This window comes from Mastomys coucha, unplaced genomic scaffold (assembly GCF_008632895.1).
Source record: "Mastomys coucha isolate ucsf_1 unplaced genomic scaffold, UCSF_Mcou_1 pScaffold23, whole genome shotgun sequence".
Classification (NCBI taxonomy): Eukaryota; Metazoa; Chordata; class Mammalia; order Rodentia; family Muridae; genus Mastomys; species Mastomys coucha.
The window spans coordinates 52,836,770-52,864,050 of record NW_022196906.1 but is presented as its reverse complement, the minus strand read 5'-3'; the positions used below and the strand labels follow the sequence as shown (position 1 = coordinate 52,864,050).

Sequence of the window (27,281 nt, the reverse complement as noted above, 5' to 3'; positions counted from 1 at the left end):
AAAAAAAAAAAAAAAAAAAAAGGAATTTCCCAGCAAGTGAATAATGCAAATGAGACTAGGCCCTTAACCTATTTAAAGGAGTAAGCTACTTGAGAAATCTTTTGGAAGCCCCTTATTTACCCAGGAGCAATTGATATGGTAATTGCAAGTAATTCTTTTTTTTTTTTTTTTTAATTATTATCATTTACTAGAGAAGTCTCCAGAAGGCTGATGGCCTCCTCCCACATCCTTTGATGGGATCAGCTACCTGTGCTATTCCTGTGGGAGCTGAGTACCAAATGTTCTGTGTCCTTGTAGGCTGCAGCTGAGAAATGGGGTCAGCAGCACCCCTCTTCCCAGATGACTGAAATGGGCAGAGCCTTCCTGGGGCCACATGACCTGCATATCATAGTATAAAGGGACAAATCTGCCCCGAGAGTGTCAGGCAATGCCAGGACAAAAAGGTGAGGTCTTCCAGAACGTGATAAAGGGAACACGCTTGGTCATATAGTGGGGGTTGCACAGTGGCAGGATGGAGCCCAGTGCTTGCTCACCCAAAGTCAGAGGTCTGAGCACCTGGCAGCCATGCCCTCAGAGAGCCAGCACCACGGATCAATGACATTTTGTGACCTGCGGATCGATTCTACACTCTGAGTTTAATTGCTTTGTTGGCTCTGCCATGGGGAGGAGAAAGCTTTCTTGAGGCAAGAAGCAGCGTGGAAGATGGCCTCTGGGCTCCCATCCCTGTCATTCCTCTCTCTCCAGGCCCCAGGCAGAAGCTTCCCTGCCTGTGTGTGGAATGAGGCAGGCTGCAGACTGAGGGCCTTCTAAGGATGGCGCTCTGGTAGTTGAGGCTACTACTCAGTTGCTCCTGGTTCGTGTGGTGGGGATTGGAGAGGGGCGTGCACTGGGCAGGGAGTGTGAGAGAAAAGGCAAAGGACCACATGAAAACTCTGGGAACACCAGCCTGCTGTGGAAGGACTGCCCTGTCTCTTCTCTACCATTATGGACACTAGAGACAAGACTGAGAAAAGGACCCAGGAGGGACCTGCCCCAGCTCAATGCTGTGTCCCCAAGACTCTACTCTGTTCCTAAAGAACAGGAGTGGAGGTATCTGAGCTGCCAATGCCCCTGTAAATCAGCTTTCTTTTTTTCTATATTCTATTCCCCAAGGCTAGCTCCTCCAAGGGAGTAAACATGTCATTGGTGGCAGCAACAGTTGAAATCCCATCAGCCATCTCTCCCCCCAGCCTCACCAACCTCTTCTCCGCTCCTGTGGTTTTCTTAATAAACACCTCTGAAATATTTATGAAGGCAACTTCAATGAAGTAACACAACATCGCTTTAAAATTATTTTCTTCTAATAGGTGGTTTGAGTCTGGACTCCCTCCCACTGCCCAGCTCTAGAAGGTGGCCCCATTGCTTGAAGCCCTGTGTGGTAGGCAGGCGCTCAGGCCTCTCCATTACCAAACCTGGCAGTGTGGATAGGAGTCCAGGCCTGGAGTGTGACAGCTATGAGTGGAGAACTAGACTTTGGAGCAAATGGTAGAGGGGGTGGGGAGACAAGTCAGGCTTCTGGGAAAACTGAAGGTTGTATTTTAGAACCAAGAACAGCAGGTCTGGGATATGGTCCTTAGGGAGTGAGATAAACCGGTATCCATAGCTTTGGTGGCTGGGACTGGAGGACTGGATTCTACAAGGAAGTGGTGGGGGCTGTGGCTTGATGGAGAGGGCTTTGGGTGGGTTTTTAACCCTGAAGAGTTGGTGGCTGGGTTTAGCTACCTTCAGTAGCCTTGGCTAGAAGGGTCCTATGTGTGGGTTGTGGTGTTGGCTGGAATCTGCACATTGTCACAGATTTGTCTCTGACCAGTGCAGTTCCTTGGGACCCTCTTTCTTGCATAACTCTGGAGTTTTGCTCTCAGATCCATTTAGGATGGTATCTCACCCAATCTCCAGGGACAGGTGGAAACATCAAAGTCCCCCGCCTCTCCCCAGCCAAAGGGAAACCTCATCCCGGATCCATGCATCCGGCATGTAGACCAAAGGAAGGCCCTGTGAAGAAGCTGTAAAGGACAGTTCCACCCTCGACCTGCCAGTCGGCAGGAAAGTCCCTCTAACAAGAGCTGTTCTCATCCCTGTCCGTCGCCTGGAGCCCAGAGCTGCTCTAATTATGTGTCAGGCTGGAATCTGACAGGAAGCATTTTAATTATTAATTTGAAGTGTACTGAGCATGAGGGAGGAGGGGGGCTGGTTCTCCAAGCTCATGCTCAGGCCTGTCTGCTGGGACCTTGTTACTGACACCTCACACCTCCCATCTTCCCTCCCCAGCTGGAGTCCCTTGCCTGCCGGGACCCTGGATTCTATCTTCCATCTCTTTGACCTTCCTCAACCTTCCTCATCTCTCGCTGTGTACCACTCTTTTTTCACTTCTCTATGCTTATGGGCACAGATCCCCCTGTTCCCATTAGATGGATAGAGAGGCCTGCAGAGGGCAGAAGTTGGTCTGATGTCAGTGTACATGAGCAGGACCTTCAGGCTTTCTGATCTGGGGTTTTCCTTCATCGCTTGCCTGTCAGAAGGGGTGGCCTTTGAGAGGTGTGGCTTTGCCTATTGGATGCCATCTGTTTATCCATTTTATCTAAAACGACAAAGTGTCTTCTGTTTGCTACATACATCTGACACCTCTGTGAGTGTTCATATATATGTGTGTATATGGCCATGTGTTCATGTGTGTGTGTGGGTGGGGGTGAACATGTCTGTGTATTTTCCATGTATGTGTGTTTGTGTATTTGTGTGTGTCTGTGAGTCTGTGTGTGTGTGTACATGTGTCCATGTCTGTGTGTGTCTGTGGGTGAACATGTCTGTGTGTGTGTGTCTGTGAGTCTGTGTGTGTGTTGGCATGTGTCCATGTCTGTGTGTGTCTGTGGGTGAACATGTCTGTGTGTGTGTATCTGCATGTGTGTCTGTGAGTCTGTGTGTGTCCATGTGTGGGGATGGGTTGAGGGGAGGCTGTCATTCCTCGGTGCTGCCCACTTTTTCTGAAACAGTGTCTCTCAGTAGCCTGGGGCTCACCGAGAAGAATATCCTCCTGTTTCAGCTTTCTTAGCACTGTGGGTTCTGGGGACCTAACTCAAGTCCTCATGCCTTCAAGACCAACATTTCACCTACTGAACCTTCTCCTCAACTCCATCCAATATGCTGAAGGAGCAGTTTCTCTGGGTATGTCGTTCTGTGTTCTGGGGTCACACACTTCGCTTGTTTCAGTTGATGTACACTCAAGGCATGCTGTGATACGAGGGAGCAAGGACATCTTCTTATCAGTTTCTTTTCCTGGTCTCAATCACAAAAATGCTTATCCTGGGACTGGGGAGACAGCTCTTTTGGTAACGTGCTCACCTTCCAAGTATTGGGACCTGAGTTCAATCTCCACATACAAACATGGGGCATAGTGGCTTAGAGTTGTAATCCCAGTGCTGGCTGGGAAAGCAGACAGGTGGATCCCTGGGGCTCTCTGACTAGCCAGACTACTTTAATTGGTGATCTCCAGGCCACCAAGTGACCCTGTTTCAATGGAAGTAGGAAGTGTTTCTGAAGATGACACCTGAGGTCGTCCTCTAGCCTTCAGAACCCATGTACACACACATGCACATGGACAAGCATTAAAGAGGAAAGCTCACCTGCTGATTGGTTGTTTATAGATGTAACCTCTGACAATCTTCTACCAGGTCCTGTTTCTTCTGTCACATGCTGTTTCTGCATTTTGGGTACAAGCCTAGGGGCTGAAGGGCACATGATTTGGCTTATGTCCAACCTTGTGGGTACTGAGGTTGAGATGTCTTTCCTAGACCAGGCTAATTTCCTGCTTCTGCTACACCAAGAGCTTCATACTCAGCCAAGGATAACGACAAGCCAATAGCCTCTCCTATCTAATTTCTCCATTCAGCCTTCATTTATGTCAGGTTCTGTACTGTTGTGGAGGAGAAGCCATGAACCAGTAGATGATCTACATATTTATGCTCATTTGATTAAGGAAGATCTGTGGGCCCTGGCCGTTGGAACAAAGAACTTTGGAAAAATTAAGGAACTTTCTGGGCATGGCGATATTTGAGTTGCGTGTTGAAAGTCACTTGAAATGCCAGTCATAGTTGGGTGGAGTGAATAGAAGCCACTGAATTTCAAATAGAAAGGTCTCTAATATGTAGGATATTAGATGATTTAGATGAGAATAAATACCATGGTTGGTAGAGTGTTTGTCTACCACACACAAGATCTGTGTCCAATGCCTAACATAGACTAAGCTGGCACGATGGCTTGGCACTTGGCAGGCAAAGGCAGAGGGATCGGAAGCTTATGGTGGCTCTCGGCTATATTCGAGATCTGAGGCCAGCCTAGGCTACATGAGACCTTGCTCCCCAAAAAGGAGGAGGAAAAGAAGGAGGAGGAGGAACAAGGAAGGGAAAAGAAGATTGTTAGCTCTAAAGGAACTTGAGGTTGGGTCTCCAGCAACACTCTCTGGAGCACAGAATATCACAGAATGGACCAGTTAGAAGACTGCTACCTTGGTGATGTAGTAGATTGAATAGTAGTCCCCAAAGATCTCCATGTTGGAAATCCTAGAACCTGTGAAGCTACTTCATAGGGCCAAAGGAATTCAAGCATGTCCAATCAGAGATAAAAACCATCCATGTCCCAAGATAGCTGTGAATGGGGGCAGCTATCTCAAATTACTTGAAATATTACGAGATATTTTTGCAGTAGTTTTCATAAGTCACCTATGCGGTCCTTGAAAGCAAACTTCACGGGTGACAATGTTGTGTGATGTCAGAAGGTTAAAAATGTCTGCCTGGGGCTGGAGAGACACTTAAGAGCACTGACTGCTCTTCCAGAGGTGCTGAGTTCAAATCCCAGCAACCACATGGTGGCTCACAACCACAGCAATGGGATCTGATGCCCTCTTCTGGTGTGTCTGAGGACAGTGACAGTGTACTCACATACATAAAATAAATAAAATCTTTATTTAAAAGAAAGAAAGAAGAAAGGAAGGAAGAAAGAAAATGCCTGTCTGGTAGATGAGAAATCTTAAGACATTGCCCAGGTTATCAGATGTGGTCCCAATGTTATCATAGGTATTCCTAGAAGGAGGCAGGAAAATAGAGTGAAAGGGAAATAGTGGGGCTGGGCTGGGCAGTGGTGGCGCACGCCTTTGATCCCAGCACTTGGGAGGCAGAGGCAGGGGGATTTCTGAATTTGAGGCCAGCCTGGTCTACAGAGTGAGTTCCAGGACAGCCAGGGCTATACAGAGAAACCCTGTCTTGAAAAAAAAAAAGTGGGTCTGGGCTGAAGATGGAAACAAAAACTGTTAGCTAAGGTGTAAACATGGATTCCCCATGCCCCACACACACTTGAGCTTCTAGAAGGAGCACACCTCTGCTCAGACCTCAACACTAGCCCAGCAGAACTGTCCTGAACTTCTGGTCTGCAGAGCTGTAAAGGTGATGGCAGTAGCCAAAAGAATGTGGGTTATGTGAGAAAAATCACTAGAACCACTGAATTTAAGAACATGCTTCCAGGGTGGGGATGTAGTTCAGTTGGTAGAGTGCCTGATGTGTGTGAAGCTCTGGGGTCAGTCCCCCAACACCTTATCAAACCAGGCATGGTGGCACTTGCTATCCCAGCACTCCAGAGGCAGAAGCAGAAGGCTTCCAATCAGGGATGGTAGCACCCACCTTGATTCATTCCTAGCGCTGGGGACGCAGCAGACAAAAAGATCTTTAGCCTGATCAAAGCACCAGAGATCCATTGCTCCTGCTTCCCCACACCCAGACTTTTGAAGAATCAACAGAAACACTGCTTCATTTCTGTGGTCAGGTTTGCTGCTTGAAAATAGCCCAAAGCAGCCATGGTCGGTCTCCAGTGCTAACTTCCAAACTTCAATATGTATCTGGTTGCTGGAACCCAATTCACACACAGAACATTGGCTGCCTGTTTAGCTTTCCAGCCACTGTCTGGCCATCTAGGGGCTTATGTGAAGATCTTGCGGCAGTTTAGCCACAGATGAGCAAACCCCCAGGGCTAAACTATTGTCCCAAAGTCCCTTAGCAAGAGAGTTATGGGGACACACTTAGAATCCAGTTTTGGTTCCTTTTCTAGTTTCAGCTTCTATCACATGTCAAAGCAGAGGGTCAGGGGCAGTCCCACCAGAGCAACTGGTCACTCTGAGAGCAGTCGGCAGCTCAGAGGCTGTTCACAAAAGGCTACGTGTGGAGGTAGCAAGAGATGGTGGTGAACCAACAGAGACCAGGTTAGCAAAGGTAATAGTGATCCACAAGGTTCTGGATAAAGGCCACACGGGGTCATTGGAAAGTCTTTCTTTCATTCTTTTCTTCCGTAGGATCTTTTTTGAAGGGAGGGGAGAAACAAACTGTTTTGTATTTTGCATGTGAAGAATGGTTTAAAATAAAAATTGAAGAGCTGAGTCTGATAGAAAATTGAGGCTTGACCGTGGTCATACACTATGACTGTCATGTGGTGAGCCCTGAGTCTGATCACACTCTGGCCCTGACTCTGGTCACACACTGACCCTTGATCCTGTTCACAGGCTGACCCCCACTCCTCATCTCAGTCTGACCCTGATGTAGATATACACCGGGTTCTGATCCTATGTTATACACTAAGTCCCACCCCCATCAAACTGTAAGCTTGGACTTCCCATACCCGTGTCCTGACTGTGTCCCACACTGAGCCTGGCTTTTGCCCTAGACTGAATCTCACCCTCAGCCTGATCCTGAGCACTCTGGCTATAAACAGGTCTTTCCTGGAACTGAACTCTTGCAACTATCCTGGAAGGCCCCTGATGACCTCCTAATGATGGGGGCTGTCAGGCAAAAGAAAGATTCATGTGGCACAGCCTCTGCTATTGCTGTGTCTGCAGCCCAGAGCTCATGTCTTTAAACAGTTTAAACAGTGTCAGCTTCTAGGAGGTGAAGGATGACTGGACAGTGCTTGCTTAGCATTTGATAAATGGAGGTGGAATTGAGGTAGTAGGAGGAGCATTGGGTGAGAAGGGAGAAGAAATGAAGGTGAGTTTCTAGAATATTCCACTTCCCTTTCCACCAGGGTGGGGGCCCTGGAGCATCTCCAAAACAGGTGGGAAGGATGTACTTGCAGCTCGGGTGGGATGCACTCTGGCCTTCTGCCTGAAGGGCCTCCAGGAGAACTCGTGTTCTAGGACCTCAGCCCCAAGCCAGTGGGGTCTTAGTGAGGGCAGGGCCTGCTAAGCAGGGCAAACTAAGCCTGTCAAGCACTGGCATCTACAGGCCAGGCCCTTGGAAGCATGGCGGAGGCAGCAGGATTCTTCCTGTCAGAGGAAGCTGAAGGTAAAGTTAGACTAGAAAATATCCTATTTAGTGGCTGGCAGGTGCTATGTTCATCAAGCTGGGGCAGCAAAAGTGTTTGGAGTTGTAGGTGCTTGAGATATCCCCAGCTTTCTTGGTCCATCACTCCTGTTTTCCCTTCCAGCTTGGCTCACTTGAACAATGACTGCTCACCCCTGTGCAGATTCCTGTCTATCACCAATCTAGTAGGTTTCTGTCCATTTCCTAAAAACCTCAGGGATAAGAAACAATTCCACACCAATACAGGTGTGATCACCTACAGGAAGATGAATCCTGTCTAATGGACAACTAGTTATAGTCCCTGAAGTCCATTGTGAGCACATCTCAGCTATCCTGGGAGACTCTGCTCCAGTCTTACCTTCCTTCACTCTACGGGGTGACTCTCTTCCTCTGGGCTTAGTTCACTGACCTGACAGCAGACACAGGAATGGGCCCTGAGCTCAGGACATTTCCTAGGGCCAATGTGGTAGGGAAGACTCAAGTCCTTGAGCTGAAAGTCTCTTCAAGAGTCTTTGCAAATAACTTGTCATTGAGCCTCCACACTAGGACTGTTGGTAGATCTTGTGACATTAAGAAATCAAAGCTCAAAGAGGTTAAGTAACCCGTGCCAGGGCCCAGAGCTAGTAGAAGTTGGATTCTCAGTTCAGACTCAGGTCTCTCTGGAGCCAATGTCTGGGAATCTGGCAGTGGCTCTAGCTTTCTCACCTGCTCCAGGTTACAAGCAGCTTCTGACTCTGGCCATGGGCAATCTGTGATTGCAAGCTGATTAACCTGGGATAGAGCCTGCTGGACCTGCTCTCTGTAGCTGGAAAACTGAGATGAGCTCTGTCTGAAGGCTACAGAGGTGGGAAGGTAACCATGGTCCTCTTGGAGCCAGTCTGAGGTGAGAGCATGGGCCTTTTCAGTAGACCCCTCTGTGATGGTTTACATGTATTTCCAACGGGAAGTCTCAGTGATGAATTGTCCAGGTTGCCTGTGTGTCTGTGGGGGATTGTCTTGAGGTCAGAACTGAATGTGGGTGGCACCATTTCCTAGGCTGGGCTCTGGATTGTATAAGTAGAAGAGGCAGGTTAGGTGTATGTTAAGAAAGCAAGCAAGCAAGGGTGTGTTTAGTCTCTCTTTGCTGACCATGGGTAAGATGCTTTGTGTTCCTGCTGTGTCTTCCCTACAATAATGGGCTGGAACCTGGAAGTGTAAGCTGAAATAAACCCTTTCTCCTCTCAGTTGCTTTTGTGAGAAAAGTTTATCCCAGCAACAGACTTGACAAGAGAAACTGCCTTTCCTCCCCCCATCCCAACCCCCGCTCTACTTACTGTTAGAACTTCTCTCAGCCACCATGTGCAGGGTGAGGAGGTCAAAGGCAGCTGGAGCTCTGAAGGATGCAGTCAGTAACTCTTCCCAAACTCCTGGGTCACCTACTAGCCTTTTATTACAGCTTGGAGATGATGTGTCCCCTCAAAAGATTCTTTTATCTTACCCACAGCTGATGGATCTAATCACTGAGAGATGACTGAAACATGAGAATTATGACCTAATCAATGGATCAAGCCACTGATAGACTCATTATCTGATGACCTTATTGGGGGTTGCTGGAAACTAGGAAGTGGAACCTGGTTGGAGGAAGTAGGCTATGGGGGAGGGTGGGCATTGCTTTTGAAGGATATATTTTGTGTGTGACCCCTTCCTGTCTGTCTCTCTGCACCCCAGCAGCCGTGAGGTGAACAGCCATGCTCCATGACACTCTCCCTATCTGTTTGCCTCAGGCGGAAGCTATGAACTGAAGCCTCTGAAACTGCTAGCCAAGTAAAGCCTTCCTCCCTTAGGTAGTTTACTCAGCGATACTGTCACACAGACGGAGAACTGGTTGACCTTCCCTGAAGTGGGCTCAGTCATCACGATTACCATCTGTCTGGGAAAATTCTCCATTCTCACAGGAGCGTTCCTGACCAGGATGAGTATAGAAAACCCCACAAAGATTGGAGGTGGGGGGTTCCCAGAGGGGCTCATGGAGCACCAACCCTCCCTTAGAATCTAAAAGCAGCTAATGGTTGGTAAGAATCAATATTTTTAGCAGTGTAGTCATGGGTAAGTTTCCCATGCTCTTGTAAATAGACCTACTAAAACATAGTCACCAAAAGTAAATAAATAAAAATAAGTAATAAATAAATATTTTAAAAGGGAAGGAAGGCCAGGTAGTGGTGGTGCTTGCCTTTAATCCCAGCACTTGGGAGGTAGAGGTGGGTGGATTTTTGAGTTCGAGGCCAGCCTGGCCTACAGAGTGATTTCCAGGACAGCTAGGGCTATACAGAGAAACACTGTCTCAAAAAACCAAAATAACAAAAACAAAAAATCCAATCCCCCCCAAATAAACAAAAATAAAATAAAATAAGAGGGAAGGAAGGAAAAGGAAAAAAAGACACGAGAGTAGAAGGAGAATTAGTTGAGTGAGTAAGGGGGTCAACAGGAGTAGGTGGGGACAAGAGAGGATAATGAGGGATAAATACATTATATATATTAATCAAAATACATTATATATGTATAAAATGTCATAATGAAGCCCACTATTATATCTAATTAACACATGCTAATTAAAAACCTTAAAAATGCAATTACAAAGAACCAAAAGGTATCAGGGTCCAGACCTCTTTCCAAACCTCTTCCATGCCTTCCACGGGTTGTACCTTGTAGTGACCGCCCTGTCTTCTGGGGGGCAGACGATGGGTGGGGCAGCCCTTGAGACTGGGTTCTGTAGCACTTCTGAGATGGCCTATCACATGGGGAGTCTGTTTCACAGAGCTCCTGACCCCTGTGTTTTCCTGCAGAAACCGGAGGGACAGCAGAGCCTCAGGCGGGTGTATGAGCTTGAGTCTTCTTGTCAGGGAGTCAGATCCCATCAGCATGGGGCCCAGGCCCTAAGCAATGTTGGCCTGAGGTCACCTGAGACCCCTCTATCCTTTCAGTTTGTTTTCTGGAGACCAGAAAAGGAGGAGAGGTAAATGATAATGGTGGCTGTGCTGGGGTGCAGGGCAGGCAGGTGGGCAGGGTCAGGTCACACGAAAATCCCAGCTGGCTCATGTGTATCAGGACACAGACTTGGCTGGCATCCTGCCTAGCTGGTTTGTGTGGGATAGACTGCTAGGATACAGTGGTTTTCAAGGGCTTTAGTATACCCAGACTACCAAGGTGCCGACTGCTGGTTTCATTTACGCATTGAATGAATCCTTCCCTATCTGCTGGATAGCACATCATTAACTTATCTTAAAGACAGACTTGGGCTGGAGAGATAGCTCAGTGGTTAAGAGCACTGACTGCTCTTCCAGAGGTCCTGAATTCAATTTCCAGAAACCACATGGTGGCTCACAACCATCTGTAATGGGTTCTGGTGCCTTCTTCTGGTGTGTCTGAAGACAGCTACAGTGTACTTACATACATAAAATAAATAAATCTTTAAAGACGGACTCTCATCTGAGACCAGGCAGATGTTCTGCCTCCCTATGTCCACCCTTGTCAAGGGAACAGTAAATTGGTGAGAGCTGGGGGGGGGGGGCATCTAAAGTTCCTAGCAGAGAGTGCCCCTCAGCTACTCCATTTAACCCTGGTTTTGCTCCAACATCTTCCCTCTGCTTTAGTAAGACCTTACTCTGCTGCCCAGCATATGGTCACTCCAGCCATCTTTGTTTTAAGGTCCCAGTAGCCCCAGATGACCTTCATCCCCACTTCTAGGTACTCAGGGATATCCCATTTCAAAGGAGGGGCCACAAACACTTGCTTCATAGGTTTCACAAAGGACAGCAACATCAGGTTCCTGCTTTGTGACTCTAAGATGTTTTCCTTTCCTCATTTGTTTCCTTGCCTGACCTGTGAAATGATGGTTGTGGTTAATCCATTTGCTCAATAAATACGTATTGAACAACCTGTTCTGTACAGGGCCCAGCTGAATCTGTTATTTAATGTTGGTTAAAAGACATGGCCTGGCACCTGGTATGGGCAAGGTTGTCAATAAATGCCAGTTTTCTTACAGGAGTCGGTTTTTGAAGGAGAAATGGGTGATGCTTGGAGATGGGAGAGGTAGGGACAAAGAATGGGGACTCAAGAGTGGGTGTTGGGGGACTGGGCTTGCTGCTTCCTGGATTCCCACCTCCAAACCCTTCTCTTGTTAACATGGCCTAGCTCTGCCTAAGGACAAAGGATGGTGTGTGTGTGTGTGTGTGTGTGTGTGTGTGTGTGTGTGAATGGTGTATCCTGCTTTCTGCCCTTGGTTTCAGCCAACCACTTCTGTCAACTACATAGTTGGCCCCTTGGTCCCATGTGTAGAAAACAAAGACAAGGACAGGGGTCCTCCTTATTCTCAGGCACTCAAGAACACCACAGTCTGCCTATCCTACCAAAATGGTGTCAGGCTGAGGAGCCTCCAGCCCTGAGTACGTGTTTCTGAGTAGCTTCCTCGCCAAACTGGGCCCTCTGGCTTCTGGCATTTTTTTTTTTCTAGGCATCTTGGCAAGGCTAGACCCAGTAAACACCCTAACTTGTCAAGTCTGAAACTTCACATTCTTCATTCCTGGCCAGCTTCGAGACCCCAAGCCAGGCTCTCACAGAGGAGTGACAGAGTTTATGTGCACATGGGGGTAATGCATGTGTAAGTCTGTGCATGAATGCACAGGCAAGCAACATGAGATCTGACACACTGGAGGCCTTCAATAATGGCTGACTGAATGAATGCACAGTGGATGGACCTGGGGGACCATTAATGCATTTGGGGGCTCATTAATACATTTGACAAGCATTTATCAATTCTATGATCCATTCAGTTTGGGGCCGAGACAGGGACTATGACACACAGGTTGACAGTAACCAAGTTCTCTCCAAACAGAAGGTTTACCAGCTTCCTCCTTCCAACACATTTCTTACTCTCCAAGGCTTGTGTGGTTCTTGGGCCACCTAATGTCTACCCTTATGCCAGGACACATATGAGTGCTAAGAAACTGAGTTTGGGTTTGAATCCTAACTCATATTGTGTATCCTTTATAGTAAAGGACTTGACTTCTCTCAGACCTCAGTGTTCCCATCTGGAAAATAGGCACAAGTAAAACAACCTACCTTGTAATTTCTGTGAGGAATGAATGAGATAAGGCACATGCTTACACAATTCCAGTGCATAGTATGTGCTCATTGGTGGAGCTACTGATTATGCTTAGCCCCCTCTCTGCTACGAGGGCCTGCTTAGCTCCTTCCTACCTCCGCCTGCTTAGCTCCTTCCTACCTCCTCTAGAGCACCTATGGCACAAGGAAATGCACATAGCAGGTGGCAGGTGAAATCCTACTTCGTAGAAGCAGGTAAGCTCCTCAGGAGCATAGCCAGACACCAGCAGAGGCCTGGAGGCAGGGAGGAGCAGGAGGCAGAGCCGACCTGGAGGAGGAGGAGTCTGAGGATTGCTTTGTGTGCTCTGAGGATGGGAGCACCTGCTCTGATGGTCAGAATGTCTTTCCTCCCTGGGTGGACGTGGTCTGTGTTTCAAGTCTTAAGAAGTCTATCTGGATTTGACAGGTACACCAAGAGCTTTCTGGGCCTTCACCATGGTGGACCCATAGTACTTCAAAACCAGGACACACTCACCCTATGCCTCCAACTGAGCATGGGTGGTTGAGGTTGTCTGTGACCAACCACAGTCATATGAGCCTGAGTCAGAGAGGCATCTGAGAAAGGAAAACCCCCTCACTCAGGGTTCTCAGAGACCCCGGCCCTGGGCTTCAGTTTTATCCCCTGTGAAATGGGAACTCTTCTGAAGGTTTCATCTCCATAATGGTTGAAAAGATGAGAATAACTAGCTCATCACTCATGAGGGAGGAAAACAGTATCAGAGAGAAGGGATGAGTGGGAATTGTTCAGCTCAGAGAGGGCAAGACCTTGCTGGCCCACTGGTATGAGCTAGCCCCAGCTGGCCCCAGCTAGCTATCAATGGACTCCCGCTCTGGTGGCTGCACCACACTGGCTTTGTAGGGCACTGACCTCACCAAAGTGGGGACAGATCTCATCCTGTGATACCCTAGGCCAGCCAGATTTCCCAGTTATTGTCCTTGTATCTAGACCAGCCTGCTAGTTTCCACTCCTGGATTACACAGCACCTCCCCAGGCCTGGGCCGTGGGTGCTGGCAGAGCACAAGGCCCTCCTGGTAGGCTGTGGTTCTGTAGTAATAGAAATGCCCAGGGCTGATGCTCTCACCAGTTCACTGACTGTGCCTCTGCTCCAGGTGAGGGTAATGAGTCACACTGTGGCCATCTTCTAGCCTCAAGCTGTTTGTAGGGGCAAAGCCATGTGATCCTTCTGACTCAGGATGGCTTATGACCCCGTGGAAATGGCTTCCATTCAGCCGCTCTACCCTGAAGACACTGGGTATGTGGGCTGGCCCACACTGGCCACAGTAACCATATAGTGACTTCAATTTAGCTAGAGTGCATACACTCATCACCACCCTGCTGGATTCCTGTGACTGCTACTGAGGTGTTGGAGACTATCAGACCCATTTTACAGTAGAAAAGGTCAAGAGGCAAATGGATTGGCCCAAGGTGACACGGTTGCTATAAATCAGGGCCAGGCATAGCCTGTAAACTACTAGTTCTTGGGGACAGGAAAGCAGAGGCTCTATGACCTTGGGTCAGTTACTTCACCTCTCTGAACCTCAGTTTTCTCATTTGAAAAATGGGGCAATGAGGTAATGTTATATGGTGTGTTGAGCAAAGTGACCTGCTCAGTAAATGTGAATGGTGACTGCTGGTATCACCCTCAGGACATTTCAAGGATGTTGCTGGGAAGATCAAATGCCAGTGAAGCTCTGTTGTTGCTATACTCTGCCTGCATCTCTACTCGGGACTTGGTAAGGTGAGCTAAGGGGCTGGGTGTGAGGAAGTAGGAGTCAGGTGGAAACACTGGGTACCCTAACTCCTGCTGCCTGCCTAGTGCATCTGTGACCTGGTTCCCAGCACTATGACAGCTGCTGCCACTGTCCACAGATCTTGGAGAATTCTGAACTCCAGAGCTAAGAATGGGAACTAAAAGACTGGAGTGGATTGGGTTCTCAGATTGGACCAGCCTGGTCCTGCAGGTCTACAGCTGCCAGCCTCTGGGCGGGGTAGCCTGCCCCACAGCAGGACATCCTTCTCAGGGTTTGGTGCAATTCTAGGATGCAGGGGGTGAAGGCGGGGGTTGTCTCTTCATGTAACTCTGTCTCAAGGGAGACAAGGTACAGGCCTGCCCAGGAGGACAGAAGTGCTTCTGGGTCTAGCTGGAGCGATGCCAACCCTGGGTTCTAAGTTCTTAGTTTCTCTGGTGAGCCCTGCCCTGGCATACTGTTCCCTTAGCTTGCCTCCAGTTGCTGAGTTCCCTGGAGGAAATGGCCCAGGTTAATAATCACAGACTTCCATGGTATTGGGGAGTTGTAGTGGGCATGGTAGGGATCAGCTCCCTTCAGGGAACCCTGCCATACAGAGAGGAGGGTAAACTCTGGGCATCTGATTGTTTTAGGATGAGCTTTCTGAAGGCTTTAGGGCCTGTGGGCCCTGGATCCTTAAGTGTTTATGAATTTTATTATGACTGTGTTTGTTTAAATATATATATATATTTATAGCTCTATGCATCCCCCGCCCTCCCCCAAGCCCCTAGTTCTTGCCCTTAGCTTTCTGTTTGGTGGCCGTATAGGGCAGGACTGTCTGCGTGCTCTTGTCTGATACTGTCTGAGTGCTGCTGTTCCTTGTGACCCTCCGGGTCTGTTCTGGGGCCAACGTGGGGCCCAAGCGTCGGGTGGTCAACGGAGAGCGCTTGGTCTTGTAGGGGGCTGGGGAGGGTTTGAGAGGGCCTGTGTGTGGCTCCACACGGGGCAGCTCTGGGGCCAGGCCAGCCTCCTCCTCCTCTCCCTCCTCACCATCCCCCTCTTCATCGTCACAGCACAGAGCATGGTAGAGCACTTTGTCACTGAACCGTACCCTCTCCCTCGTCCCTGGAGTCCGCTGGGGCACCTGGCCCTTTGCAGGGCCAGCACTGAAGGCCTCTTCACTGGAGGAGTCTGGTGTCTCCACTCGTGGCCCATTGGGGATGGGCAGACCACCATTCATGAGCTGGTAGTCAGGGCCTGTGCCTGGCCGTGGCGCCTCAGGACCATCCACTGAGTCTGATGGGGTAGAGACGTCCAGGAAGGAACAGAACTCCCAGCTGTCTGAGAGGATATCAGCCGTCATGAAGTCCAGGTGGCCCAGGTCAAAGGGGCCGCCCACACCTGCCTTGTCACTGCTGGAGGTGCTGCTCACAGTGGCCGTGGTCCAGTCATCTGGCTCCAGTTCAAAGTCAAAGTCAGAGGTTAGCTTGTCGATCTGACTCACCACCTGGCCAGGGAAGGGAGAGGAGGTGAGAGGGACTAGATGGGAATCAGAATTACTTAGGGGGCGTGTGTGTGTGTGTGTGTGTGTGTGTGTGTGTGTGTGTGTGTGTGTATGTATGTGTATGAGAGAGAGAGGGAGAGAGAGGGAGAGAGAGGGAGAGCGAGAGAGAAAGAGAGAGAGAGGGAGAGAGAGAAATTGGGGCAGAGAAGACAGTTCAGCTGGTAAAGTGCTTGCCTTGCAAGCCTGAGGACTTGAGTTTGACTTCTAGAACACATCTTATAAAAAAAAAAAAAAGAATGCTGGGCATGGTAGTACATGCTTATAATCCTAGCCTTGCGGAACCCAGGGATGTAGAAACAGGAGGATCCCTGGGACTTGCTAGCCAGCCAGCCAAATCTACATTGTAGATTTGGTAACAGACTACAGAGAGGCTGTCTCAAACACACACAAGGCCAAACTGTACAAGGGTGGACCACTTGTTCAGACCACCCCCTTAGTCCCCTGGAGGGAGGCATACCGCCTTTCACCAGACACCCTGTCTCTCCATATAGCTTTCTCTCTCGAGCACAGCTGCTATCTGGGGTGAGGATAGTATAGTGATCAGGGTTTAAGCTCATTCTGATGGAAAGAGGGTCCAGTAAAAGAGGTGGAGGAACTCCAGCAGGCCCTGAAAACCATGCCCTGGAGACCTCTAGCTGCTGGCCATAACAGTCAGTGGAGACAAAAGGGATAGTCATCAAGAAGACCCCGCCCAGCATCTTGGAACCCTCACTGCCACCAGTTAATGACTCATTCCGGGATCTCTTTCCAACACCGGGCACTGGAGCAACAGGTGTGTGGTACTGGCTGAGTCACCCTCCCTTTCTCGTACCCTCACACTCTGGAGCCTCCTCCCTCCTTGCCTTCCTTGTCCATTGATGAATGGAGATCAATCCAGGCTTGCTGGAGACAAAAATACAGCCAGGATTCTTTGGAAGCAACAAAGAGAGCAATCCACCCTGGCCCAGAGATGATTGTTAAAGCCACTCAAGGGGCAGCTCATCAGTGAAGGTCACTGTACCTGACTCTGCCTGCCCACCTCCCACCCACCCAAAGGGAGGTCTCTGAGCAAGCAGCCCCTCCTTCAGATACACAGTCACCCGTGCTGTTGTGCGCAGTGAGAGAGGGAGGCAGACTAGACAAGGCCTAGGGAGAGTTCGGAGCATGAGGATGGAGAGAGGAGAGTTAGGCCAGGACTCAAACATAAAACAATGAAACCCAGTGGAGGGAACAAGTGTCCGAGCCACAGAGACTCGGGGACAAAGCCATGTGGTAAGCCACCAGGAACTGCATCTAGTTTCTAGCATCTGACTGACATTATCTACCTGGGTTCAAGGAGTTCAGTTAATAAGTTAACTAAGTCCTAACTCATAACTCATTCCTGGGAACTGCTACCATGAGATGCTGTTTCAGGCGTGGTGAGGGGTGCGTGGCAAGTGGCCCAGTATAAAGCACAAAGCAAAGACACTACCTACAGCACCTGGGCCAGTGGGAGACAGGCTCTAAATACAAGTGACCTGACTGTCCCTGGCCCTCTTCAGATCTGTTTTTCAATCTCTAAGTGGGGTGAACGAGTTTACTTTTAAGGAAGATTCTAGGAATCTGTAAGACTCCGTATGAAAAGGTATTTAGGCCTGTGGCAAACCAGAGGAGTCAGGACCCCTGGGGGATAGGCTTTGCGCAAGTCACCTAAGCTGGCTGGAACTCAATGCCATTTACCATTGAGTGTCTGACCAATGTCAGCAGAGCTTCACAGGGAGGACTCAGAGGAGCCTCCGTATCAAAGTGATGTCATGACATACCTCAGATCAAATCATTAGCCCGAGGCTTTCCACTCTACACCCTTGGGTTCAAAATGCTCCAAGGTACTGCCTCTTTGGCCTGGTGGCTGGGTGCTGGGGCAGTCTTAGGAGCAGCTCTGCCATTCAGACAGCCGCATGCTCAGATGGGACTCTCTGATTAGTGAGAGCTGTCAGCAGCTGCTGCTGCCCAAGGCTGGGGGTGCCAGGAGGAAGCTGGAGTTGAATGGCTTGGCTGAAATCCCACAGACTCAGCTGAGGCCAGGCTTATTGAAGCTCAGCAGGAATGAGCACTATCAGGCCCCAGGCCTGAGGGACAGCAGGGATGTCCCAGGTATACCCAGCAGAAGCCTAGAAGCCCAGGGACCCAGAGATGCTTCTTTCCCCAGGAAGCCCTGGCTGGCCACCTGTTCTAGCCGCCTTTTCATTGGGTCCCTTCCCTTCTCCATTAGCATTCTCTTTTGGTTCTGCATCAGCTTGGAGGGAGAGCGTGTGGGGAGGCTGTCTTTAGGTCTCACGTCTGCCCCCTCTTGGCAGTGGAATTGAAGGAAGATGATAATAAGTTGTATTCTCTAGCTCTGACACCCCTCTCCTTGCTCAGGGAGATAAACATGGAAGAGATATAAACATATTTTAAACTACTGAGTTAGGACAGCCAAACCCGTTAGTACCTGGGCTCTGAAGCCAGATCTGGTCTCCAGCTCTGACTTCACTACTTATGAGCAACCTTAATGAAGTTACTCAACTTTCTTCTCTCTGCCTGAGTGCTGCAGTGAGGACTTAAGCTAATGCCCCTGGGAAAGCATGCAGAACAGTGTAAAACACCGACATCCACCACGCACCAGTGAACATGAGCACACAGCCAGGACCAGAAGCAGATGGGAATCAGGTTTTCACCTAAGAAATGCCGCACTGATGGGCGGTTTTCAGAGCCTGCTCAGAATGCCAGGATACGGTAGTGCGCCTTCCACAGCCCGTGTGCCAGCACTGCCCATTTTGCCTGAAGTGTGAGTGTGTCCACTCAGAACATGACTATAAGAGGTCCCTGAGGCCCATGGCTTCGAGGTTCACAGGCAGATCTGGCTTCCCAACTACTTAATAGATGGAAGTGAGGGTGAGAAAGGGAAGCCATGTGCCCGCAGAACCCATCTTGTAAGGAGGTCATGATCAGCTCGTAAACCTGCTTAATCCTTCCCTGGTGTCTCACAGGTCAACACAGAAAACAAGTGTGGATCAGGCCCATGCTACCTGACTCTCTGATCCGGCTGTCTTGAAATCTGTGATTTCTCTCTGAGATTTAATAATCATTTTGCCTACATGTAATTTGGGATTGTCTTGGAGTGCAGAGAAATAATTATATACACAGAAGGAAAGAGGGGGAGAAAGAACCAGAAAAATCTCAAAGCTGGGGCACAAGAGAGACACTGATGAATCTACCTGTGCTATTGTGCTTTCTGACAGGGAAACTGAGGCCTAGCACGTGGAAAGAGCTGAGGTAAAGCCAGAAGGGAAGTCCTGACTCCTGAATCTAGCATCTCACAAACAAGAATAAACTGTTGCAGCGGGGCCAAGAGGGAGCACGGTGGATGGACAGCAGAACTGAGGACCAAGACAGAACCCACCCCCTGTCCCAGGGGTGTCTCTCTACTCTGTCTTGATCTCAGCCTTGCCCACATAATCTTCTCCTCAACAATAACTTCCTGCTCTTGCTTGGTTCGTGCTCTGCATTAGGGCTTTCCTGATCAGCATCAGGACCACATCACCCCTCTGCCTCTAGCCCTTCCCTTCTCCAAAACCTCCTGAGCTTTCCAAACACCACCCCCTTTCCCCTCCAGCAAGTGGCCTCCCCCTCATCTCTCTGTACATCTCACAGAGCTGGAGCTCCAGCTGCCACTAGGTTCACCTGGCATGCCCTCCCTCCCACCATCATCCTCACTTCCTGGAGGAAGCCTGCTGGTCCCCAGCTGAGGGTGATGTTGGTCACAGTTACACATCTATGTTGTGATACAGTTGGTGTCTGCCTCCCTCCTAGACAGGAAGCCTAAGAAAGAACAAGGTGGGGTCTGTCTCACCTACCATGGTGCTCCTGGCTTGGTACAGATCCTGGCCCACTCTACATACACAGCTGAAAGACGGGGAGCCATGAGTGCATGTATTGGTGCGCGCACATATGTGTGCACTCCTGCTTGCGTGTGAGGACACACATGGGTGTACATCCCCTGAGCCTCAAGAGCCAGTGCTGAGGGACCCAGAATCGCAGATCCAGTGTCCCACTCCTTCCCTCCTTCCCAGCTCCCTGGGCAGTCAGTTACATAACTGGGGATCCTGCATTATTTATGACCACTGATTATTTTTTAATTCTGTGATTACATTGTTTATTATCTTCCTGGGGGGCTGTGGCATTGGGGAAATGGGGAGTGAGCTGACCATGATTCATGGCTCTCATCCTGCAATTTGGCCTAATTGGCTAGGGCGCCTCTGTGAATCTGTCCGGAGGAAGGAGAAAGCAAAGGAAAAAAAGAAAGAAAGGCATGGGCAAAATAATAAGAAAAAAAAAACACCTAAGTTTCTCTGAGCTGTGGGTACTAAGCTGACCCACTTTGGCGCAGCCCTTTGGTTCCCAGTTTCTCCTGCTCCAGCTGCTTTCTGGTAGGCCACATTTATTTATCTCTTACTAGCAAGGCCTGTGGCTTTCCCTGCCACCTTTACACACAGCACCTGGCCAATGATGGACAGCTGGGAAACAGGCTGCCACAGTGCCTGCTACCTATGCGAAGCAAGTAGTGGGACCCTCCCCCGCCACCTCAGGCTGAGGAGGGGCTGTGCCTACCCCATTCTTCTGAGGCTCTTGGGACACAGGGATGACAACACCCCTATGTTATTTCCTACTCAAGATGCGAGGGAGATGTGGGGGGTACGGGTGGTTAATAAAGGATCGCTTTTGAACGCCCACCTTCTGCCCCGCCCCCGGAACAGGAAGAAGCGGGTACATGTTCAAGGTGAGCTCAGAATCTAGTGGGCTAAGGATGAGGACCCCTTCAACCTGCCGTGGGAGCTCAGAGTCTGTGGGCAGCAGGCAGAACAGTAGGAAGGCAGAAACATAACCAAGATATATTATTAAAGTGTGTGGGCTTCTCACTGACAGCAAACTTTGAGTTCCACACTCTGATGCACAGAGTCCATGGGATGCCCTCCCCTTGCCCCACCCCGAGACCCCCTGCCCATCTCTGCTCCACTTCCCATTGGCTTCCCAATGATTGGGCACACTCCTTCCTCCAGATGCTGGTACCACAGCTCCCACCACCTGCCACTTTCTTCCCCTAGATGTCTGCTGACCCTGCCCCTCATCTCTCTGCTGCAAAACCACTCTATAGATGTCCCCTTAGTACCCTCATCTCTGTCAGTCTCTCTCCTTTCCTCACTGGGTAGGGGGCTGAACTGCCTACTGCAGGGGACCTATTAGAAGTCCCCACCAGAGCCAGGACTTGGCCTTGACCTTCCTGCCTTTGGCTAAACCGCTGATGACTCTGGGAAACAAGGGCAGTGCATGGAAGGGCTAGACTCATTCAGAAACAATACCTTGTGAGCGGCTGAGGCCTAACTCTATGGGAGAGCACCTGCCTAGCATGTGTCGTTGGGCTCCAAGTTTGATACCTAACACTGCAAAAACAAACAAACAAACAAACAAAAAAACCAAAAAGGCTGTGGCTTTGTGTCTGTTCTATGTGATTTATATAAGGGAGCATAGAAATATTTGGTATCTGGTATCTTCCTTTTACAGAGGGGCTGACAGGAGCACAGAGAAGCAAAATAACTTTCCCAAGCTCATACAGCTCACGAGGTGGAGCACTGAGTGCCAAACTCTGGCTGCCTGGCCTATGCTCTTTGTCCCTTGAGATGGTCTGTCTCTAACAGAGATCCATGGAATCTGGGGAGTTTAGGGAATCTACTGGGATCGGCCTGGCATCCTGGAGTATTAGGGAACCTGGGAGAAAGGAGGGCTAATTAATGTCTGTGGGTCATGCCTCATCCCTGGACACTTCAGTTCCAGCTTTCAGAGCGCTTTGGCATTCCTTACATCCCTTAGTCCCCCATCCCTACCTAGGGAGCTGATGGCAGAGCTGTGGTGGGGTTTAGGAGGGTGGACAGAGGGACCTCCAGATCCTCTGTAAGTGCAAGCGGGTGTTGGCCCTTCTCCTGCATGCTTCACCTCCAGTGTCACCATGTTGGCTATCATTTGCGGCATCCCTGCGAGGGACAAGACATCTGTACCTCCTGTTCAGTGATGAGCAAAGGGAGGCTCAGGGGCTCAGAGCAGAGACTTTGGTGGCTTTTGTCTTTTGGTCAGTCTCAGACTTTGTGCTCAGGAGTGTGTGGGTGGGTGTCTTCCAGGGCTAGTGGTCACTGGCAGGGAAGAGGAGGTACACACAGGAGGATGGTGGTCAGAGAATAGCAAAGCCCGATTTGCTGCCTGGCTCCTTCAACAAGGTTCCTGTGTAGTACTCCTGCCAACCCTGTCTGTAACACTTGTCTCCATACTCGAGTATTTGGTCTGAGCTGGCAGGTGCTGCCCATGACATCAGGTATGATGAGGGAATAGGGGCTTGTTCGTTCTACCATGGGCCCACCATAGCCCTGCTAGAGAAGCACCTCAGAGGGCCTGAATGGAGCTCAGATCAGCTTTATATCTTCCTGAAGGACCTAAAGCTACATCAGAATTTTGAAACCAGAACCTGAGAGCCATAGATATTCCTGTCCCCAACAATCCCCAGCCCACAGGAAGTTGGTTATGGCATCTCTTCTCTGTTTGGGTCTCTCTTTCTCTCTGCCCAGCACCCTATGTACACATCCCCTTTCTGGGGGACTAGGGAGCTCTGAGGCTCAACCCCCACCCAGCTGGGTACCATTGGCAGCGGGCAGGCAGTGGCATACGGGGTAGACTCTGGTTTCCATAGCAACGTGCCAAAGTCTTGGGTGGAGACACATGGCCTACAGATGTGGGGGAGGGGACTCATCACTCTGTCCTGGCTCAGACCTCTGGGGTGTAGAGACTATCACCTGGAGTGCTGGGATGAGGGGCATGGGAATCAGCAAGTAGGAAAGGATGATGGAGGCAACTAAAAGCTCCATAAATTAACCCTGGCACTTGGGGACTAAGCTCAAGCATCAGGCATCTCTTAGAAGCTGTCAAAATGCTGAGTTTGCACAGTAGCCCACCTGCTGAAGCTTCAAATAGTCATTGGGAAACTGAGCTCTAGGCTCAATTTTGCTATGGATGGGTTGTGTGACCCTGGGCAAGCCCCTATTCCTCTCTGGGACCCAGTTTCTTTAATAGTAAGTGGACAGGGCTTGTCTGAACTACTTGTGAGATCTCTCCAAGTTCTGGATGACTACGCTGAGGGAGAAGAGGCAGGGGTCTGGAAGATGATGCCCCACTGGGAGTTGTACTGAGGCTGACCCCCAGGATTATAGACAATATCGGCTCTTGTTGGGGTCCCATGTCCCTGCCTGAGATTGAGACTTTGGATAGTTCCCATGGCCCTGATAAAACTGCAGAGCATCCAGAATAAGACAGGGGACGACATCCTAATCCTTTGGACTCATGAGGTCAGAGGAAAGGTTGTTTAGGGGCTGTGTGGTCTTTGGCGTCCAAATTGTATTATGGAGCCCAGAGCACAGCATCCCAGCATATGGGTAGGAGCACTACCACCTCTCAGTCCTGTCTCTGGAGAAAGGATCTCCTAGCAGTTTTCACAAAGCAGGCTTGGACCCTCGGCTGCACTACTCTTCAGAGGCCTGACTCCAGTTCACAGCTCCCTCCAAACAAGCCCTCTCCCTGGCTTGGATTCAGGCCATGCTGGAAAGCCACATGGCTCAACGCTTGCCCCTCTCCTCATTTTTCTACAGCCTCCTTCCCAAAACACAGCTGGAGGGGTTGGGGGAGGGCAGGGAGCTTGAGTCCATAACTCAGAACCATCCATTCTCCCTCTGTCTCTGCAGGGGCCCTGGTTACAAGCAGTTGAAAGCTGCCTAAAGCCCACCTGGCTGGTGAAATGGCACCCAGCGGGCAAATTCAGGCCAGCGGCTCAGAATGCTGGTCATGCATTTTGGACTTGAACACAGCCCAGGGGGCAGGGTGGAAGACATGTGTACCTCATTACTCCAGCAATGTGGGAAGAAGCGGTAATTAAACTAGGCTCTGCTTAGAAAGACAGAGAGGCTTTCTCCGTGACTTTTTGGTCTTTGCAAAAACCACCCAAAAGCATGTCCTGTGGGGTGGGGCTGGGGTGGGGCTCAGCTTCATAAAAAAAATGATTCATCTTTTTTTTCAATGTACAGAAGGACCTCTGATCCTCACCAGCAGCTCCCAGTCACCTTTAAACTCCAGGACAGGGAGGTTACAGCTGGTCTTAACTCCTCCCTGCCTTTGGAAATGAAGAGTTTGGAATATCTGACCCCCTAAGTAAATCTTTTTGAGCTGGGCCTCAAGCAGTGAGGATTGACTTAACAGTCATCCACACTCTCCTAGAATCCTTGCTCAGAGTCTAGGAGGTAAACAGTGGGGTCAAGGGACAGCTTGGGTTTCAGAATGTGTCTCATTAAGAAGAGAGTAGGGCAGATTTACTCCTCATTGAGCACCCTGAGTACTAGCCATAGAGATGGGCCCACTGACAGCTGCTCAGTCTCTGCCACACCAAGGCCCCATTACCAGCTCTGGGGGTAGGGATTTTAAGCAAAACAGATTTGAGGCAAGGAGAATAAAGAGTGGTCCTCAGTGGAACAGCCCATGTGCACGTAGCATTGCACTCAAACACAGGCAAATGCTTTACTGCTGAGCCCAGTCAAACAGGGTGAGGGTCTGTGTGGCCCCTGCTGGCCTCTCACTCACCTCCCTCAGCTCCTTAGCCACTTCTTTGAGTTCCCTCAGGATGCCTTCAAGTTGCCCGATGACCATCTTCATGCGCTGTCGAATCCGCTCTCTCTCTCCACCACTGTTGGGGTCGTCACTGGGCTGCCCGAGGTCCGGGGCACCCCGAATGTTCATCCTTCACCACGTGGCCGCAAGCCTGCCCATACTCGCCCCAGCGGGGCACACGCTTCGTCTGCCTCCACGGAGCCCCCCTCGGCCGGGCAGAGCTCCACATCTTAACGGCCCCCCAGCCTACCCTGGCCTTGGGCGGCCCTCACCCAGCCCCTGCAGCCTGCCACTCCACCTACTCGCCTCTGGGTGGGGGATGGAGCACCCAGAGGGAGACAGAGTCTGACAGGGGGTGGGGGTCAAGGTGAGGACACAGGAGGGCAAGGGGAGGGGCCTTAGGGCCCAAGAACAGCTTCCAGGACTTGAAGTGCCTATGGTGTACAGAGCTGATCTTTGCCTGAATCTGGATGCGGAGGCAGGGGGATGATTCTGCAAGGACTAAGGGTAAGAGATGCCCTTGGGATGGGGAAAGGCAGCAATCCCCTCGCAACTCCTAGGCAGTTACAAAGGCAGAGAGGTCTCTAGATGCAGCGGAACCAGCGGAGGGACGGTGGTCAGGGCCTTCCAGATGTGGAGGGGGCTCCAGATGTGAACAGCACTGGAGAGGGAACTGGATTGGAGGAGGGCAGCCCCCTGCAGAAAGAGCGAGCTTGGCGTCAGCCCTCCCAGGCTGCTGCACCAGCCTGCTGCTGCTGCCTCCCTCTTCTCCCTGCCTGCACCCTCCTTCCTAGCTGGAGATTTATTTATTTATTTATTTTGTTTGTTTGTGGGGAGGGGTGGTGGAGGCTGACGGTTTTCAGCACACCTCTCTTCAACAGGAAGAGTGGAGGAGCCCCTATTTTAGAGGCATGAATCCTCAGCCTCCACTGGGGCACTCTAGCCGTGGTGCCCCCCCGCCCCCGCCCCCAGCCACCAACCAAGCTTGGCCAGACAGGGCCTCTCCAGCTCTCCAACCTTCTTTCAATGCCCACAGGGTGCCCTCCTTCCCAGAGGACCCTTCCTCCCCCGGCCCCGCCTTCCCTCCGAAGCTGGACTCCCCTACTCACCAAGGTGGGGGCAGTGGCCTTTCCTCTAAGCAGTATCGGGGGCCGTGCCCTAAGACGAGGTTGGGTGGCCCCCAAGACTCCCTAGGGCGGGCTTCTCTCTCTGGACCCTTCGGCTCCTGGCCTCAGGAAGGTCCTCCGAGCGGTGACCGGAGACATCTGGGCGGTGGGAGGGGGCGGGGCCTCCGCGCTCCCGAGGAAGGGGGCAAAAAAAAAAAAAAAATCTCCCAACCACGCTTGCCAGGCTCTGGGTCTCGGGTATCCGGCGAGCTCGGGGGCCCCGAGGCCACAGGTGACCCGAGCCGAGGTGACACCGGTCTGGTTCAGGCGACTGAGCTAAAGTCGGAGGGCTGGGGAGGGCGCCGGGATCCCCTCAGCCCACGCCCGGCATTCCCCAGGCTCCACGGGGTTCGAGATTCTCTCTGTCCATTCTAGATCGGCAGGTCTGAGCCCCTCCGGGGTCTGTCCGGCCTCTGCCTTGCTCTGCCCTTCCCGAGCTGGCACTGCTAAGGCGTCCGGGGTGCACTCAGCCGGGACCCAGAATGTCCGTGCTCCGGCTCGGGCGGCGTCTGGAGCGGCCGCAGAAACCGCTCAGCCTAGCCTGGCAGTCCGCTCCAGCAACGGTGGGGAAAGTCCGGCTTCCTTCGAGTCTCGGGGGAGGGGAAGCGGCCGTGGCCAGGGGGACCCGGTGTCAGGCACAGCGGAGATGAGTGCACGAGGTCGGGGGGGCCTCGGCACGGCGGGGCTGAGCCGAGGAAGCAAAGGAAAGCAGAAGGGGCCGAGAGAGGCGCCAGGGAGGCGATGGTGGAGGCGCGCCGGGCCCGGCCCGGCCAGGCACACGGGGCGCGCAGCCTCCGCTCGGCTCCACCGCCTCCAGCGCGCTCGCTCACGGCTCCGCGCCTCGCGGCCCGGGGCGCCGGGTGGCTGCCGATGGGGCAAGCTAGGCACCGGGGCTGCTCGGGCCTCTCTCCCCGGCTGCTTCGCCCTCGCCCTCGCCCTGCCCTGCCCTGCCCGCCCGGCTCCGCGGGCCTGGCCCGCTTCCCCCGAGCGCCGCCGCGCCCCGCCGGACTGGCCGCCCGGCCGGGCGCAGGCTCCCTCAAAGGCCGCCGGGCTCGCGCGGCTCCGCTCGCCTCGGCGCTGGCAGTGAAGGGGCCGGCCCCGCGCGCCGGGAGGGAGCTTTTAAAGCGACACACACGCCTCCCAGCGCCCAGAGCCGAGCGCGCGAGCCGGGGGGTCTCGCCACCCCAGGGAGCAGGTTGGACTGGGCGCCAGCCGGGCTGGAGGAGAGCTAGCCCGGCAGCTGCCCGCTGCCCAGGGTGTACAGAGGCTCGGACTTGACTCCAAGTGCCTTCACCTCCTTTTCACACAATCCCGCGACCCTCCTCCCCTCATTGTGGTGCGCCCCGGGGTTCCCCTTCTGGCTGTTACCCTCCTCTGCCATTATACCTCAAACTGCTCCAAATCTTGTGTCCATTCAATAAATTGAATCCAGCCAACCTTTACTAAACACCTATTGTGTGCCACGCTCTGCCCAACAGGGAGGGCTGGGTGGGTACTGGGCTCTCTGTTCCCCTAGTTCTTCTTCCAAGTTTTCAACACGTTTTTGCTCTCTCTTCTCTTCTCTTCTTCTCTTCTCTTCTCTTCTCTTCTCTTCTCTTCTCTTCTCTTCTCTTCTCT

At 51.3% G+C, this 27,281-nt stretch overlaps 1 protein-coding gene and 1 long non-coding RNA gene across 2 annotated transcripts; one reads left to right on the top strand and one right to left on the bottom strand.

The window, feature by feature from the left end:
* Positions 1-12,107: 12,107 nt before the first annotated feature.
* Insyn1 (inhibitory synaptic factor 1) lies at positions 12,108-26,756 on the bottom strand. Its single transcript, XM_031344753.1, has 3 exons — positions 25,608-26,756; positions 24,472-25,194; positions 12,108-15,747 (listed from the first exon to the last, which is right to left on the bottom strand). The coding sequence occupies exons 2-3, from the start codon at positions 24,625-24,627 to the stop codon at positions 15,028-15,030; spliced, it is 876 nt and encodes a 291-aa protein (XP_031200613.1). The 5' UTR covers positions 24,628-25,194; positions 25,608-26,756; the 3' UTR covers positions 12,108-15,027.
* LOC116073070 lies at positions 13,855-19,278 on the top strand. The gene is made up of 2 exons (XR_004111649.1): positions 13,855-14,251; positions 19,044-19,278. It is a non-coding gene; the product is annotated as an uncharacterized LOC116073070 (long non-coding RNA).
* Positions 26,757-27,281: the final 525 nt, after the last annotated feature.